The sequence below is a fragment of the Salvelinus fontinalis genome, chromosome 21 (assembly GCF_029448725.1).
Source record: "Salvelinus fontinalis isolate EN_2023a chromosome 21, ASM2944872v1, whole genome shotgun sequence".
NCBI classification, from domain to species: domain Eukaryota; kingdom Metazoa; phylum Chordata; class Actinopteri; order Salmoniformes; family Salmonidae; genus Salvelinus; species Salvelinus fontinalis.
This window is the reverse complement of record NC_074685.1, coordinates 7,153,628-7,172,095: the sequence shown is the minus strand read 5'-3', so window position 1 is coordinate 7,172,095 and position 18,468 is coordinate 7,153,628. Positions and strand designations below refer to the sequence as shown.

The 18,468-nt window shown below is 44.8% G+C and overlaps 1 protein-coding gene across 3 annotated transcripts; it reads left to right on the top strand.

The window, feature by feature from the left end:
• Positions 1-547: 547 nt before the first annotated feature.
• On the top strand, positions 548-17,597 carry ccar2 (cell cycle and apoptosis regulator 2). Of its 3 annotated transcripts, none has more exons than XM_055873693.1 (19): positions 548-635; positions 5,394-5,467; positions 5,597-5,682; positions 5,890-6,010; positions 6,216-6,363; positions 6,785-6,884; positions 6,967-7,101; positions 7,209-7,422; positions 8,077-8,187; positions 9,893-10,062; positions 10,242-10,365; positions 10,861-10,989; positions 11,107-11,208; positions 11,316-11,469; positions 11,567-11,625; positions 14,205-14,436; positions 14,552-14,767; positions 14,940-15,094; positions 15,202-17,597. In XM_055873693.1, exons 2-19 carry the CDS (start codon positions 5,456-5,458, stop codon positions 15,244-15,246), a joined length of 2,313 nt encoding a protein of 770 aa, XP_055729668.1. In that variant the 5' UTR covers positions 548-635; positions 5,394-5,455; the 3' UTR covers positions 15,247-17,597. The 3 variants fall into 3 exon arrangements, with proteins under 3 accessions (XP_055729668.1, XP_055729669.1, XP_055729666.1); XM_055873694.1 differs by lacking the exon at positions 548-635 and adding an exon at positions 1,263-1,330; XM_055873691.1 differs by lacking the exon at positions 548-635 and adding an exon at positions 1,267-1,491.
• Positions 17,598-18,468: the final 871 nt, after the last annotated feature.

The following is an 18,468-nucleotide window of genomic DNA, read 5'->3' as shown; positions in this document are numbered from 1 at the left end:
TTTAATGAAAATCGTCTAAATGTATTTTGTGTGTTCAGATGCCCTGTGTGGACAAAGTCATGAAACTTTATAACAATCTGATTAAATGAACAACATTTTTCAGAGAGAAAACTTGTAAATAGATCCAATTCGACCGGAACACAAAGAGGGTTAAATAACATCTAGCTAGCTACATACTATGCATAACTTGGTTAATTCCATTTACTCTTGAATATGTAAATTATTTGAAATTCTGGCCGATTGACAGGCAAAGTAAACACGTTCACAAGCTAATGTTGGCTAGCTAGGTTAGAGATCCTAGCTGCTTTCAGTGTTTACTGATGTATGGTTCTGTAACCGTTTGATATCACATGCGATTTAACACTTCATTTATCCTCATATTTTCACCGGAGAGAAGATAATCTAAGCCCATTTCATGGAACTGCAGCCTGTCGGTAGTTATCTCTTGTCTCTGGTGCTTGACTAGTTCCACTAGTTATCACACCCACAAAGTCAAAATTGGTGCCTGGTGCTCCCACGCATGTGTACTTCGCTTGAATTATACGTCATTCATCACGTGAACACAGTGACGCGAAGAAAATGTTCATAGAGTAGAGGGCCGTGTTCGAGAGGATCAAAACCGTAATGTATCATGGGTAATTTATTACTGACTGACCTACAAAAAATAATGTGTAGTTATTTATGATGCAAGGTTATTTGTAGATCCGTCAGTAGGCAATGGCCTGCACTGTCAAACAAACCCAATAATAGCACAGGTGGAACAATGGGTTAGTTATAACAAATATTTGATGATAGAGGCCTCTATGGCCCAAAATGCCGTTTTAGCATGGGCAGCGCCATTGAGGGCTTCCACCATTTTAATGTAGTCAACCACAGATTATCCATTTTATTGGCCAGATAGTCAACTGGCCGCTCTCATGTTGAAAATAAATGTATTCAAAGATGGAAGGCAGTCGGGAGAGGCAAGATCAGGTGGGACCATTCTAGCCAATGAGAGGGCAGATATAAAGTATTTTTCCAATGATCTATGTATTTTTCTCAAAGTTGCCGGGATTTCACGTGTCCTACTTATATCAGTACACTCGTAACAACCTAAGCATTACGAAACTTATATTCAATTAAATAAGCCACATGTAGCAAATAAGCCATTACATTTTTTGTTGACCAATTTCGGCACTCTCTCATTGACCTCCATACTAAAATGCATCACTTGGTGAGCGAAAGAAACGAAACAACGCCACCTGCTGGAGAATATAGATTTTTGTCCCGGTTGTCCCTTGCTTCGCCTCTTCCTCTCTGGCTCCGCACATCAGTGTTCTAATCATTAGCCGTAGGTGCCTCCCCGTTTCGTTACATTTTCTTCCGTTTATGAAACTTTTTGCAACATAATCTGCGTAATTATTACACCCCATGTAGCGACTGCTCCACTTCAAAACATAAAAAGCACTAACGTTTTGCCAGAGAAGGATTGCAAGGAGAGTTTGTGTCAGAGTGAGTACTGTTGCTAGCTAGCTACCTAATTTGCTATTTTTTCGAAATCGAATTCATAATTACAAAAGCTAGATCGGTGTGTCCAAAGTGACCGTTCGGTGGTGGTAGTTAAAAAATAATCTCAATTCTAGCTACCAGTACTGTAGCTAGCTAACATTTTTTGTAGTAGCCAGGATCATCAACGTTAGATGAATGTGTTCATTCATCTCGTCAGTTAGCTAGCTAGCTAGCCCAGGTTCTTATGCTCCAATCAATGATGCACAGATCTTACAGCGTAAAGTATTTGCCATGAGTTTTAGCTAGCTAGCTGACTAGCTAGGTTATTCACCATGGCGTCAACCATCGGGGTTCAATATAATTATTATTTTTAATATTTCTATTGATCTGAACATTGGGTCCAGTTGATTATAAGAGGAGTCTTTTTTTTGTTGCTTTAGTATGTACTTCACACCATAAAAGGTCTCTACCCTTCCTGGGCTAAAGACCCTCTTGCAGCTTTCCTGCCAACCAAGCAATAAGTCTAGCCATTTATGGGCTTTTGCTTAATCTCAGCAACATGAAATATTCGTGAGCATGGATAGGTAGGCAAATACTACATGCATGCTGTAGATTTGTTATCTCCATGTAGTGATTGAGGGGGAACAGCTCAAGTGAAATTTGAACTAGTGACCCAGTGGTTATAGGGAAAGTGAACTTCACAGAGACAGGGGGAGAATCAGAAGTGGGCTAATTGAGTTGTTGTCATGTGCAAAAAGAACAAAGATTACGTATGTAACCACGGTTATGTGAGCTGTATGGATCACTCCAATATATTGGTATCACTCCACGTCGGAGGGATACATCCGAGGTGAGGATTTACTGATTGACTCCCGTGTACACCTGTGTCACGGCTGGGGTCCGCCCCTATATATAGACCCCATGGTCGCGACACACGTTCTCTACATAATTTTTGAGGCGCCTCTAGCACCGTAGAGGATTGGAGTGATCCGTATAGCTCACATAACCGTGGTTACGTATGTAACCTTTTATGTTTCACTATATTGGATCACTCCAATATATTGGTATACCCGTACCAGATTAATCGGCGCTAGAGGGACCTGGCCAGCCAGCGGCAAAGTCCCAGCATGGGACCGAGACGCAGGGGTCGTCATTGGGGAAGAGGGGTCCCGGCACAGTCCCCGGGAAGGGGAGGCGACGCCCAGGACCGCTGAACCAACCGCAGAGGGAGGTGCCACATTTACCTGATAGTACCTAGTAAAGGCGCAAGAGAAAGACCAGCTGGCCACAGCACAGATATCAGTGAGGGGCACTCATCTCAGTAGAGCCCAGGACGCAGCCACACCTCGTGTTTAATGTGCCACCACAGATCCCAGCACTGGCCTCCCAGCCAGGCGGTATGACAAAGAGCTGGTCTGTTGATCTCACTGACCGTGTCTGCTCCACATAGGCAGCCAGTGTCCGCATAGGGCACAGCATGCCGGAGGGAGGCCCAGACTCCCCTGCCACTGCCGGGAGATCATAAGCAGAACCTTCGGGAGGAATGAAGGTTTGGGACGGAGGGATATAATCCTCCCACCGGGTTCCATCCGGTAGCACTCAGAACTTACCGAAAAAGCATGGAGCTCACCACCCTCTTCATGGAAGTAATTGCTACTAAGAAAACCACCTTCATAGAGAGGTATTTCAGGGAGGCAGACTCCAACGGTTCGAAAGGCGGCTTTCCCAAGCTGCCAAGATCACATCCAGATCCTTGCTCGCCATTGAGCGGGTCCTAGTGGGACGCAGGCGACAAACCCCCTTCATAAACCTGGAGAACAAGGGATAGCGCCCCACCAACCTGTCCATCCACCCCACATGGCAAGCAGATATAGTGGACAAATACCCTCTCAGTGTAGAGGCTGCTATGCCCTCATCCAAGCGAGACTGTAGGTATTGGAGGACATACTGCACCCCGCATGACTCGGGCACAACCTCAATACCAGTGCACCAAGAGCAGAACAACCGCCAGCGCAACTGGTATGCCGCAGTTGCCAAGGTGTCCCAGACAACAGGGACAGGAGAAGGCTGAACCAGGGTTGCCTGGGCCAGTATGGGGCCACCAGCAGCAGACGATGCTCCGCCATCCTGGTCCTGTCAGGCACAGCCTGGATCAGGGGGAATGCGAAAAGCTCCAGCCCTGGCCAATCGTGAGCCAGACATCCAAGCCCAGAGGCCCTGGTGGATCCAGGGTTGTCCATAGTGGGGTACTTCCGGAGGCCGAGTGACTCCACGTCCGCAACATATCTCCATGGTCTAGTCTTTGCTGTGAGTCGGAAGCGCCCCCAGGCAGATGCCCAGCTCTCATGCAAGGCCTCGCGGAACTCAGCAGAGATGGGGACAGATGGAGAATCCTCACTGTCCACCAGTTTGATGTCCAGTGCAGTGGCTACCCTAGTGAGTAGGCTCCTCATAGCCTCTCGAGCTTCTGGGGGCGATGAAGCCCCGTTGCCAGCTTCTGATGGCCTGGTAGCCCTGCTCACGGTGGTGAACAGCGCTAGCATCGTCCCCCAGGAACAGCCTATCACTGGCCAACAGGGAACAGCTGTCGTCGCTATCGAACCTATCAACCTCCTGATGCAGGGCATGCACCTTCCGTTCAAGGTGGTCTCAGCGGTCTGACTCATGCCCCCGTCCAGGACTGGCAGCAGAAGGGCCCAGTCGAGAGGCCTGAGGTGGCTTCGGCCACGCTTCCTGGAAGGGGTACTGGGCCCAGTAGAGGGATAACAGCTTGCTGCACACCACTCCTGAGGGAGAGGCTTGTTCCCAGCCTGAGCCCGAGGTTGGCCGACCCACTCGCGCATGGCCTCCAATCGCGCCAGGAGCAGGTGTTCTGAGAACACCACACAAAACAGGGATCCAGGAGGGCGTTCCACCGCCCTCTCCGTGTGGCTCAAACGCAGGCAGTGCATATACGACGTATGCAGATCCCCAGGGGGGAAGCCACCATCACATCTGTCACAAAGGGAAGCCATAAGCTCAGCCAAGCCAACAGAGCAGGAGTCCGACGCCCTGGGAGGGCTTATATAGTGACCCGCTTAGAGGAATAGGAACCCGGAGAGGGATAAATTACCCAGTACCTCTGCAAAAACCGGGGAAGACCCATATGGGAAAAACAGGCAGACAAAAAAACAGCAACCAGGTAATGGATTTGATTTGTATGTTAGTTTTAATTTTTACTGCAATATTACCTTTTAATATCCAAGCAGTAAAAACATCACTATATCATGGAGTAACTTCGTTAATTAAGGAACTTCAAAGTTAATGTCTCAACGTAGTGGAAGCCCACCACAATACTCTTACCTTCTGCAGGGGAAAGAACAAGAAAAAACCTTGCAGGATAATTAGCAGAGAACCAATTCACAACACACACATTGAACAAGCTAGTGGGCAAGTTGCGTAAGGTAAATTACAGTTTGTGGCAACGAGCCACCATACTAATGGATGCACACGGAGTCGTAGTGTAACGCTAACGAAACACAAGTATGACAAACCACGGCGGAAGATACAGATCAACCACGCGCAACAGGTGCAGCACTCGAGGGGCTGGCCATGTGGCCAACTGCTCCAGGCTGCAAACAGCCAGTGAGTATACTTCCACGAAAGATATTACACTTACCAGTGACTTACCAAGCGAACTAGAGAAAGTTTGTACCTCAAACCATATGGACGTCTGCCGAGAAAATGAAAGAGAACGTGTCTATATATAGGGGCGGACCCCAGCCGTGACACAGGTGTACACGAAAGTAAATCTGTAAATCATCATCTCGGATGTATCCCTCCACCACAGTGATACCAATATATTGGAGTGATCCAATATAGTGAAACATAACTAGAATAATTATATTTCTATGGTCGTGTGTCAGGTCTGTTCCAGAAAGCAGTAGGTCCAGACCGATCCAGCTAAGGAGTGATACTGAGCAGATACATGGATAGCCAAGTAAGACAAACTGTGTGTGTGTGTGTGTGTGTGTGTGTGTGTGTGTGTGTGTGTGTGTGTGTGTGTGTGTGTGTGTGTGTGTGTGTGTGTGTAATGCGTCTATAATGATGTGTTTGTGTTCGCTCTCAGATGAAGCAACGTGTCTTCACTGGGGTCGTGACCCAGCTCCAGGAGCATTATGGGATGGTGGACCAGGAAGTGCGTTTTCAGAAGAGGTACAAAGGACTAATACTTAGTTCCAGTAGTTATGCCCCAATCTCAAATGGACCCCTAACCCCCTATTATGCACATATGTCGATTTGAGAAGCTTTGACAGGTGTAAGCAATATAGCTAAAATATCAGTCTTCATTTACTAAATTATTCAATTCTATGAGGTCATTCAACTGGTGGTAAACACTGTGTGTACTGTGTTAACTCTCAGTGTGGTGAAGGGGAGAGTTCCGGCACTGGGGGAGAGGGTGCTGGTAAAGGCTGTCCTGGATCTGTCTCAATCACACAGCTGGAGCGCCCAGAGAGTACAGACCCTCACAGAACACACACAGGTAGAGTACAGAGCCTGACCAAAGACACGCAGGTAGAGTATCTGTAGGTAATGTAGATTACTGTAGAAGGACCAGACAGTGATTTTGTAGAATTTTATCTGAGTGGTTGATTTGTTGTTATGTTAACCAATAGTGTGTCAGACAAGAGGGTTGAATAGGGATAAGGAAAAGGTATACTCTATCCTCTTTTTCCATCTCTTCTCAGACGGCAAAGTTTCCTCGTCCTCTCCTGCCCTCCATGATGCCTGCACACGCACAGAAACCGGGCATTCTGGGTAGCAAGCCACAGCCTCTCCTCAAATCTCCCAAGATCCCTCCTCTCATCCCCAGCATCCTTCACACTGTGGCCAAGCGTGAGTGAACCTGTCCCAAATCACACCCTTCTCTCCATATAGTGCATTACTTTTGCCACCGTGGTCCATTTTGATCCACCTAGGTCCATTTTGATCCACCTAGGTCCATTTTGATCCACCTAGGTCCATTTTGATCCACCTAGGACCATCTAGGTCCATTTTGATCCACCTAGGTCCATTTTGATCCACCTAGGTCCATTTTGATCCACCTAGGTCCATCTAGGTCCATTTTGATCCACCTAGGTCCATTTTGATCCACCTAGGTCTATTTTGATCCACCTTGGTCCATTTTGATCCACCTAGGTCCTTTTTGATCCACCTAGATCCTAGGGTCACAGAAAGGCCATATACAGCCGCAGAAGACGTGAACTCTATAGGGAATAGAGTTTTTAATTTTTTTTATTTCTTCTCTCACTTTCAGCGGGGTTGCTGCAGACTCCATCATGGGGGGGTCAGTTTGAGGGCTGGGGCAGAGGCATCAGGAAGAGACCTGCTGAGGCAGGGAGACGAGGAGACCGCCGGTGAGTGTGTCTGTGTGTGTTCTGTCTCTTTGTTCACCCCAGGGAAAATCTATTGTCTGCAATATTATTTTGTGTGTGTCAGGGAGGACAGTGGAGTGAGGGGTGACCAGAAGAGAAGGAGGTGGAAGGAGGAGGAGGATAAGGGAGCTCACCCCAAAAAGACCTCCCCTACCCCAGTTCAGAGTCCCGCCCTCTTCTCTTGCTTCCCCAGGGATTGGTGAGTCCACTTGTCATTTATTCATTTATGCAATCAGTCAATCAAAGAATCTAACTTTTGTAATCAATTAATCACCACCCCTTTGTCTCCCTGCCGTCTCCCCCCAGTGTGTCCTGTGACAGTCTAGAGCTACAGCGTCGCTACCCCCATCTCCCTCTCCCCCCATCCGTCTGCCACCTGTCAATCAGTTGGATTGACAGCTTTCCTCCCTCCCAGCCCCTCCCCTTCCCCCTCCCACAGCCCTGCCTTTACCACATAGGCCCCGTCGAGGCTGACCAACACACACACACTGAGAGAGAGGGTGCAGAGTGCACTGTAAAGGTAAAGCACACCAAACAAACACTGACTCTCACCTTCCCATTCACCACCTGTGTGTCTTGTTTGCCCACTGGATTTTATTATATACACTACCCGTCAAATGTTATAGAACACCTACTCATTGAAGGGTTTTTCTTTATTTTTACTATTTTCTACATTGTAGAATAATAGTGAAGACATCAAAACTATGAAATAACACAAATGGAATCATGTAGTAACCAAAAAATATTGTTAAACAATTCAACATATATTTTATATTTGAGATCCTTCAAATAGCCACCCTTTGCCTTGATGACAGCTTTGCACTTATTATTCTATAATGTAGAAAATAGTAAAAATAAAGAAAAACCCTTGAATGAGTAGGTGTTCTATAACAATTGACGGGTAGTGTATTTTTTTATTTTTAATGTAATCTTTATTTAACTAGGCAAGTCAGTTAAGAACAAATTCTTATTTACAATGATGGCCTATAGCGGCCAAACCGTAACCCAGATGACGCTGGGCCAATTGTGCGCCGCCCTATGGGTCTCCATCACAGCCGGTTGTGATACAGCCTGGTTTCGAACCACTAGCACTGGTTCGCCTCTAGCACTGAGATGCAATGCTTAAGACCGCTGCGCCACTCGGGAACCCCTAAATGGTGTGTGTGTCACACAGGTGCTGCTGTTGTCCATGGCCAGTTCAGAGGAGCTGTACAGACAGTGCTGTGGGCTGCAGGACCGGAAAGAACAGCAGGAAGGTGCTGTGCACCCTGCCTCTCTCATCAAGGTGAGGACGGTTACTTTGTGACTGGGTACAGCCCACTATACACCAACTTTGGTCAAATCATAATTACATACTAAGTGCAGTTGAAGTCGGAAGTTTACATACACTTAGGTTGGAGTCATTAAAACTAGTTTTTCAACTACTCCACACATTTCTTGTTAACAAACTAGAGTTTTGGCAAGTCAGTTAGGACATCTACTTTGTGCATGACACAAGTAATTTTTCCAACAATTGTTTACAGACAGATTAATTCACTGTATCACAATTCCAGTGGGTCAGAAGTGTACATACACTAAGTTGACTGTGCCTTTAAACAGCTTGGAAAATTCCAGAAAATGATGGCTTTAGAAGCTGCTGATAGGCAAATTGACATAATTTGAGTCAATTGGAGGTGTACCTGTGGATGTAGTTCAAGGCCTACCTTCAAACTCAGTGCCTCTTTGCTTGACATCATGGCGAAATCAGCTAAGACCTCAGAAAAAAAATTGTAGACCTCCACAAGTCTGGTTCATCCTCAGGAGCAATTTCCAAATGCCTGAAGGTACCACATTCATCTGTACAAACAATAGTACGCAAGTATAAACACCATGGGACCACGCAGCCGTCATACCGCTCAGGAATGAGCCGTGTTCTGTCTCCTAGAGATGAACGTACTTTGGTGCGAAAAGTGCAAATCAATCCCAGAACAACAGCAAAGGACCTTGTGAAGATGCTGGAGGAAACAGGTACAAAAGTATCTATATCCATAGTAAAATGAGTCCTATATCGACATAACCTGAAACGCCGCTCAGCAAGGAAGAAGCCACCATTTAAAAAAAGCCAGACTACGGTTTGCAACTGCACATGGGGACAAAGATTGTACTTTTTGGAGAAATATCCTCTGGTCTGATGAAACAAAAATAGAACTGTTTGGCCATAATGACCATCGCTATGTTTGGAGGAAAAAGGGGGGGGGGGGGGGGCTTGCAAGCTGAAGAACACGATCCCAACCGTGAAGCACAGGGGTGGCAGCATCATGTTGTGGGGGTGCTTTGCTGCAGGAGGGACTTGTGCACTTCACAAAATAGATGACATCATGAGGAATGAAAATTATGTGGATATATTGAAGCAACATCTCAAGACATCAGTCAGGAAGTTAAAGCTTGGTCGCAAATGCGTCTTCCAAATGGACAATGACCCTAAGCATACTTCCAAAGTTGTGGCAAAATGGCTTAAGGACAATAAAGTCAAGGTATTAGAGTGGCCATCACAAAGCCCTGACCTCAATTCCATAGAAAATTTGTGGTCAGAACTGAAAAAGTGTGTGTAAGCAAGGAGGCCTACAAACCTGACTGTTACACCAGCTCTGTCAGGAGGAATGGGCCAAAATTCACCCAACTTATTGTGGGAAGCTTGTGGAAGGCTACCTGACACGTTTGACCCAAGTTAAACAATTTAAAGGCAATGCTACCAAATACTAATTGAGTGTATGTAAACTTCTGACCCACTGGGAATGTGATGAAAGAAATAAAAGCTGAAATATATCATTCTCTCTACTATTATTCTGACATTTGACATTCTTAAAATAATGTGGTGATCCTAAATGACCTAAAACAGGGAATTTTTTACTTGGATTCAATGTCAGGAATTGTGAAAAACTGAGTTTAAATGTGTTTGGCTAAGGTGTATGTAAACTTCCGACTTCAACTGTACATGATCTCTCTGTCAGTTCCTGTTGGGGGAGGTAGGGGGTGAGTTTCGGGCCCTGGGGGGTCCGTGGTGTCTTGAGACAGATGGCGGCGGTCCCAGTCCGCTTAAGGACCCTCGGGCACTGCTGAGGACAGCCCTGCGCTGTGTGAGGGAACAGAGTGGACTGGACCTCAGTGGCTGCTCCCAGTGGTCAGTATACACACTTGCATGTTCATGATCACACAAGCACATCTTTATGCTCACACACTCTTTTGACTCTCACACAGCCAGGTAGTAAACCAGCCAATCAAATGCTTGTTTTGTTTTCCCCTTTTCAACACTGTGTGGCACTCCATTTACAATGGGATGAACAACTCCCTCTCTCTCAGGTATAAGATGGCTGAGCTGAGCTATGTTTGTGAGGGGAAGCTGGAGACAGTGGTGTTTTTGTTACCTGATGTCTGGAGGATTGTACCTACAGAAGATGACTGGAGCACACTCAGGACTCAGGAGGTGAGTGTGTGGCCATGGTGTGTGTGTGAGGTGAGAGTTCGATACATATCCTGTATTAGTCACATCTTTGCCTGACTACCCATCCACATCACTCCGGCTAAACGCCACGCCCAGATCAAATCTACGAATAGTCTGGATTTGATCTCCTTCCCGACGACTTCTCGAATGCGAACAGATTCAAACCGTTCTGATTGGTCCCAAAAACTGATGGGTTGGGACAGAGCTTGAACACACGTGGGTAAAGCAGCGTTTCGGAAATAGTAATTGGCCTTGATACTCTGATTGGTTAGAGACGATCCAGTCTCTGATGACTTGTTTTGTACAGCGGCCCTCACTTTGACGTCACTGCAAACGACTTCTAGGATGGCAGTCTCAGACTGAATGTGGCGATCGATAGAGCAGTGGAATTACATTCAATATGAGTCATCAGGCAAGTCACAACTCACAGCCATTCTAAAGCTGCCTTGTGCGTGTTTGTGTCTCTTTGTCTATCAGGAGGAAGGGGCCCCTCTCCCTGCCGCTCCATGTCTGGTTGCAAGGCCCCGTCCTGGGCTAGCCCTCTGCCCCGTCCCCCTCTCCTCTCTCCTGGAGCCCCACACCTCCACAACCAAGGAGGCCTTTGAGGTAAAGTACTCCCATAGACCACACTGAGTTACACTGAGATATACTGTACTACTCTGCTTTGGAGTAGATTAGTTGTCATGATACAACATAAATGATTATACGGACCTCTCTCTCTAGGTGGGCTTGCTGGCAGAGTTGTTTTGTGAGATGCTTCAGAGGGACTTTGGTCTACTGCTCTACCGCTGTCTCTGCTCTCTAACGCCTACACACACACCCACGGTACACACACACACACACACACACACACACACACAAATAAACATGTTACCTGTTTTCTTCACTACACCTGATTTAGTCCTGCTTACATTCTCCAATCTCTTTTTCAGGAGGATGAACAGATAAAGAACGACAAAAAGCAGAGAATAAGGGATGAGAGGAGTAAAAGATTTCAAGAAAGAGGAGAGAGCGGAGGGAGAGCAGCGGAGGAGACTGATGAAGATGGAGAAGAGATAGATGAGAAAGAGGGAGAGGGAGAAAGAGGTATGAAGATCTGAAAAGACTGGGTTGGGGGAAGTTAAATGCCAGAAGCTGTGTGTGTACTAAAATTGCTTTCTTTTTTCCTTATTTTTTTCCCCAGAGATGTTGGGAGAGGAGGGAATTACTAGTGAGAATTCAGACTGCCTCCTAAAGCACAATGTAAGGCCCACATACACTGTGAATACTAGGGCCCCCTAGAAGTTACTATACTTCATAGAATCGCTACAGGAAGTAGGGGTGCTCCAGCACCCTCTAAATCATTTTGGCAAAAATGTTACTCCTGTCTGAACAGACATAAATAAAATCATTCAAAATACTACACCAGAGAGTATCATTTAGCCACAGAGGATCAATAGCTTATAAAAAATAGCTGTGGATTAAGTTTGATCACAAGCACATACACTGAGTATACCAAACATTAGGAACACCTTCCTAATATTGAGTTGCACCCCCCCTCAGAAAATTCTTGTTGACTCCAATGCTTCCCAGTTGTGGCAAGTTGCCTGGGTGTCCTTTGGGTGGTGGACCATTCTTGATACACAGAGGTGCACCTGGCACCTACCATACCCTGTTCAAAGGCACGTCTTGCCCATTGAACCTCTGAATGGCACACATACACAATCCATGTCTCAATTGTCTCAGGTTAAAGAAGTATTTTTAAGCCTTGTCTCCCCTTCATCTACACTGATTGAAGTGGATTTAATAAGGCATCAATAAGGGATCATAGCTTTCACCTGGATTCATCTTGTCAGTCTATCATGGAAGAGCAGGTGTTTTAAATGTTTTGTACATTCTGTGTAGAGTCGGTAAGGCTGCAATGTGGGCAGCACTTGAGCCAAATATAGAACCGCTTGTTCCTTTGTGGCCATAGACATATCAACCATAGAAGGGTTTGGAACCTCTAACCCTGGCAATTTGACTGTTAACCTCATGGGTACATTAGTAATGGCTGCCTGTACTGACATCTATGGATTGTATTAGTAAACTTGGTTGCGGCGGTCAGTTTGCCTTTCGCATATTTACAAAGACAATCACGGGACAAACGTACAGTTTGGAATGAAAATGCCTAATCTGTCTGTAGAACCTAAAACAATATTTCTCAACTCCCAATTATGAGCAAACAGCACTGTTTTTCAAAGTAGCTTATCCCCGGTGAGTAGCATAGTCTTCATCTTCAGTGCCACTGGAAAGGTTATTTTATAGCCCTTTCGCCTATAATAAATATATATAAAGTGCCTTCAGACAGTATTCAGGCCCCTTGATTTTCCCCAAATGTTGTTACATTAGCCTTATTCAAAAATGTATAAGATTGCCCCCTCCCCTCAATCTACACACATTACCCCATAATGACAAAGCAAAAACAGGTTTTGGGGAATTTTTATTTGTAATAAATTAGCATACATCACATTTACATAAGTATTCAGACTCTTTACTCAGTATTTTGAAGCAGCTTTGGCAGCAATTACAGCCTTGAGTATTCTTGGGTATGACACTACATGCTTGGCACACCTGTATTTGGGGAGTTTCTCCTGTTCTTCTCTGCAGATTCTATCAATTCCTGTCAGGTTGGATGGGGAGCGTCGCTGCCAAGCAATTTTCAGGTCTCTCCAGAGCTGTTCGATGGGGTTCAAGTCCGGGCTCTTGCTGGCCACTCAAGGACATTCAGAGACTTGTGCCAATGCCACTTTTGCGTTGTCTTGGCTATGTGCTTAGGGTCGTTGTCCTGTTGAAGGTGAACCTTCGCCCCAGTCTTAGGTCCGGAGCACTCTGAAGCAGGTTTTCATCAAGGATCTCTCTGTACTTTGCTCCGTTTATCTTTCCCTTGATCCTGACTAGTCTCCTAGTCCCTACCGCTGAAAAACATTCCCACACCATGCTTCACCGTAGGGATGGTGCCACGTTTCCTCCAGACGTGACACTTGGCATTCAGGCTAAAGAGTTCAATCTTGGTTTCATCAGACCAGAGAATCTTGTTTCTCATGGTTTGAGAGTCTTTGGGTGCCTTTTGGCAAACTCCAAGCAGACTGTCATTTGCCTTTTACTGAGGAGTGGCTTCCATCTGGCCACTCGACCATAAAGGCCTGATTGGTGGACTGCTGCAGAGATGGTTGTCCTTCTGGAAGACTCCCATTTCAACAGAGGAACTCTAGAGCTTTGTCAGTTTGGCCAGGCGGCCAGCTCTAGGAAGAGTTGGTGGTTTCAAACTTCTTCCATTTAATAATGATGGAGGCCACTGTGTTCTTGGGGACCTTCAATGCTGCAGAAATGTTTTGGTACCCTTCCCCAGATCTGTGCCTCGACACAATCCTGTCTCGAAGCTCTATGGACAATTCCTTCAACCTCATGGCTTGGTTTTTGCTCTGACATGCACTGTCAACTGTGGGACCTTATATAGACAGGTGTGTGCCATTCTAAATCATGTCCAATCAATTTAATTTACCACAGGTGGAGTCCAATCAAGTTGTAGAAACATCTCAAGGATGATCAATGGAAACAGGATGCACCTGAGCTCAATTTCGAGTCTCATAGCAAAGGTTCTGAATACTTATGTACACATCTCAGGGCTAAGTTGGGTCAGTTCAACCATAGTTTAATGACCCTTTCTGCTTACTTTATAACCCACAGCACAAATCTCTTTTCACTAGGCGTGCAGAGTTCAATTAGTTATAGTTTTATCTAAATCTAGAAATTGTTTTAATTATTATTAACAAAATTGCTAACATTCTCCCTCTCTCTAGGTGCTGTCTCGTAGGGTGTTGTTGGCCTGTGTGTTCTTTGACAAACGGCTCACTGGCAGCCTCAGACAAGCAGACCTTCACAACATCTTACTGTCACTAGGGCTGTGGCTCACACCCACCCAAGTCCAGGTGTTGTTGAATAAGGTGTGTGTGGAGGGGCAATGTCCATACAGGATGCTAGCCTCTCGCTGGGAGGAGACGGACCACACAGAACCTGATATCAGCATGGAAGGTTAGACACACACACACACGTTCAGTATTTTTCTGATTGTTATCTGTGTGTCCCCAATCAGTGAGAGGGCAGGGGTGAGTACTGACACGCTCACATTAAGTCTCTTTGTATTCAGGTAACCGTGGGTTGTTTCGTGGAGCTCCAAAGAAGGAGAAGGCTTGTGGCCGGAAGTCTGGGGGATCCAGGGGGCCAGCTGCAGCTGTGGGGGCTGAGGTGGTCTCCTACAAGGGCAGTGTGGTAAACATCCCCAGCCTGCTACAGGCCATGGAAGCAGCAGACAGAACACGGAAAGCCCTGGAGCTACGCATCGCCACCCTACAGGATGCACTGGGTACTACACACACTTGTCTCTTTTTTTTCTCTCTCACACACTTACACATTTTGTGAGGCTCTTATTATATATCTTGTTAATTTCATAGACTTCTATTGGCTAACCATTTTTTTATGCCTCTTCCCCCTCTCTGCTCCTCTTTCTTCACTGTCCCTCTCTTATTCTTCCTCAGTGGATGCTGCGGCTGTCACTCAGGGCCAGGAGGAGGGTCTTAGCAGCAGGCTGGAGAAGGTGGAACTTCGAAGCTCATCCTATGAGAAGAAGCTGAAGGAGGACGCTGGTCACATGTTCGCCCTCATCCACAAAATGCAGGAAATGGTCGACAAGGTGAGACGTTATAGGTTAACAGTTAGATAAACATTAAAATGTTGATCATGTGTGAGTGCACTGATTGGTCTGCCTCAATATCCTCAATATGGATTTGTTTCCCTCAGACAACAAGCCTGACTCAATCAAAAACAGCAAATGAAGAGCACTGATTGGTCGGAGCAGAACAGAGATGTGAAGATAAACTTGAAAGATTACATTATTACATACACACACGCACCAGCCGGCGTGACGGAGATGAGTGAGTGACTACACACACATACAGTCATGACTGAAAGTATTGGCACACTTGATAATGAGCAAAAAAGACTGTATTAAAAAAATGATACAATTACTGAGCTATAATGTATGCTCCCAATTTTTTTTTAAATGATATGATTTTATACTAATACAACTGCTCAAAGAAAGAGATTTTGTTTTTCTCAATAGATGGGGTCAAAATTATTGTCACCCCTCTTTTCAATACTCCGGCACCTTTGTGAGGATAACGGCACAGCCTTTTTCTATAGTGTTTTATGAGATTGGAGAACACATTGGGAGAGATGTTAGACTATTCCTCCATACAGAATCTTCCCAGATTATTGATATTCTTCATCTGCGCTCATGGACTGCCCTCTTCAATTCAAACCACAGGTTCAATCGGGTTCAAGTTCGGAGACAGAGCTGGCTATTGCAAAATGTTTGATTTTTGTGGTCAATTAACCATTTCTTTGTAGATTGTAATGTGTGCTTGGGGTTATTGTCTTGCTGGAACATCCACCTGTAGCTAAGTTTCAGCCTCCTGGCAGAGGCAACCAGGTTTTTGGCTAAAATGTCCTGGTACTTGGTAAAGTCCATCATGCCGTTGACCTTAACAAGGACCCCAGGACCAGTGGAAACCAAATAGCCCCATAACATCAAAGATCCACCACCACATTTTACAGTAGGTATGAGGTTATTTTCTGCATATGCAGACGCCAGACCCACCACGTGTGTGTGTGTGGCCAAAAAGCTCTATGTTCATGTCATCTGACAATAGCACCAGTTCCAGTCCAAGTACCAATGCCATTTAGAAAACTCTAGGCGTTTACATTTGTTGGATATCATATTTCTCCGATGCCAAATCAGTGTGTCTTGTTTGCAATGAAACTGTCCCCATACAGCTTGTTTCTAGCAGAGAGCATCGCGGACCATAGCACTGTTATAGATCCCTTTATATAATCACATCAGTTTTTATTTTTCTTCAAAAATAGATAGGAAGAAATAGGCTCCAACACGAAGCCCTCTTGAAATGAATTATTTCTACTCTAATTTGCCTACTTTCAGCACCATGAGCTGTCCATTTCCGATTGATTGTGCTGCAGCTGCTGCTTCAAGTTTCAGCACCACAATGTAAATTACTGAAATCTGGCTTATTGTGAGGTCAATAACTGATAAATACATAATTAGCAAGAAAAATATTGTTTTTAATCAAATCTATTATAGTAGTAACAAGCTATCAAAGTTGACCTCCATATCTCCTTATCTTTGCGCTCTCCTCAAACTGAACAGAATATAGGCTATAGGCTAGTCTGTGCGCAAGAGTGCATTTTCTGGACTAGGCCTAATAAATAAATAAAAATCTGAATAAGCCATTGACTCTCCTCCTGAACTGCTAGCATAGTCCTGCACAGCCATTGGTTAGGCAGCACACAATAACGTTTTGGATGAGCAGAGCAGGCCGGGGTTGGAATATCCACTGCCGTGTGTAATGCAACCCCGTTTTATTTACACCATCCCAGCAGCCATCTTAGAAATATAACTTTGCTCTATGCTTCTCCGAGCATGCACTTTGTATTCTATAGGCTGTGGATCATTTGATTGAACCACACTAAATAGCCTGTAAGCACACCTGATATTCCGCACCCAGCAGAGAATCAGATTTGAGGGGCAGCATCGGGCACACGTCAATCTATAGCCTATTAAGCAACTCATTCTAAAACGCTGAAAATATTGACATTTCATCAATTACATGACTCTCCCCTGGACTAGAAAAAAAAAAAATATATATATATATTGTTCAAAAGTTTGGGGTCACTTTGAAATTTCCTTGTTTTTGAAAGAAAAGCAAACATTTTTGTCCATTAAAATAACATCAAATTGATCAGAAATACAGTGTAGACATTGTTAATGTTGTAAATTACATTAATGACATTGTAAATGACATTCTAAGTGACCCCGAACTTTTGACCGGTAGTGTATATACAAAACCCTCCTCCAGGTAACCATTCTGTAAATGTTTATCCATCCCCTACTGTAAAATATGGTGGTGGTTCTTTGATAAGCTCAAAATGTCAAGGACCTGATTTTGTATTGGGGAATGGTCTAAGATCCCTCCCAATGTGTTCTCCAATCCAATAAAACATTTTGGAAAATATGTATTTTATTTCATGATGTTAATGTTACTGCAAACATTCTTCATTCAACAACTCTACTTCCATCTATCGTTGTGATTTGGCAGGAATAAACACGTTTGAGTTTAAAATTTCAGTTTAAAAAAAAGTTGAGTTATTTGGCATTTGTTTATGTGATTTGACAAGAAAAATATAAGTTAGAATTCTGGCCTTACAGACTGGACTCACTTTACACACAGCAATGCAGCTAGGGAGAGCTAGAGCGTAGGCTACATAAATGATATGCCCGAGAAGCCGGTGTTTGGAGGATATGTTGGCACGGGTGTTGTTAGCCAATAACACCGGCTTCGAGTGCATTATCACTTTTATACAACGGGTTACCAATATATTCAAAAAATGATTGACAGTTTAATTTATTCATATTTCATCCTTCCACAAGATATAGTCCCGAAACAAATCTAGGGTTTGCTACCCAAGCCGGCAGGTTCTTGGTTCTATTGGTTCGGTTGCCGGAGACGTGACTTGTCTTTTTTGTTCTGTATCTATGGTCGTGACCCAGTAGTTCGTTCTAAATGTTACATTGCCATACTGGCTGGAAACGTTCTTATCCCTTGCTTGCTAGCTAGCCAAGTACGGCTAACTTGCAGTCACGTTAAACAGTGCAGACAGAATAACAACAGTAACGTTAGCTGCATTTGTTTAAGCTGTTTTCTAGTGACATTTATTTGGACACATCCATAACAATGAGCTAATGAGGCACGATTTCACCTCGCATAGAAAATGTGCTCTCTCGTCAGGACACAGTTGTTCAGAAGAGCTAGCCAACAACACAGCTAACACATTAACTTCAAGCAGAAGCTGGAAAGACTGCAAACAAGCTGCACTTAGTTTCGTTTGACCTTTTTTCAATTGACATTTCTTTGTATATATCCATAAAATGATGCCAGGTCATTCAAGATTTCGACTGGCTGAGAAACGCTGCCTGCCTCTCTCTCGTCCCGA

Bases quoted from the DNA above. Each gene is read 5' to 3' on its own strand.
- ccar2 (XM_055873693.1), top strand. The intron at 7,102-7,208 runs GTGAGTCCACTT...GTCTCCCCCCAG, and splicing joins TCTTGCTTCCCCAGGGATTG to TGTGTCCTGTGACAGTCTAG. The intron at 15,095-15,201 runs GTGAGACGTTAT...TGTTTCCCTCAG, and splicing joins TGCAGGAAATGGTCGACAAG to ACAACAAGCCTGACTCAATC.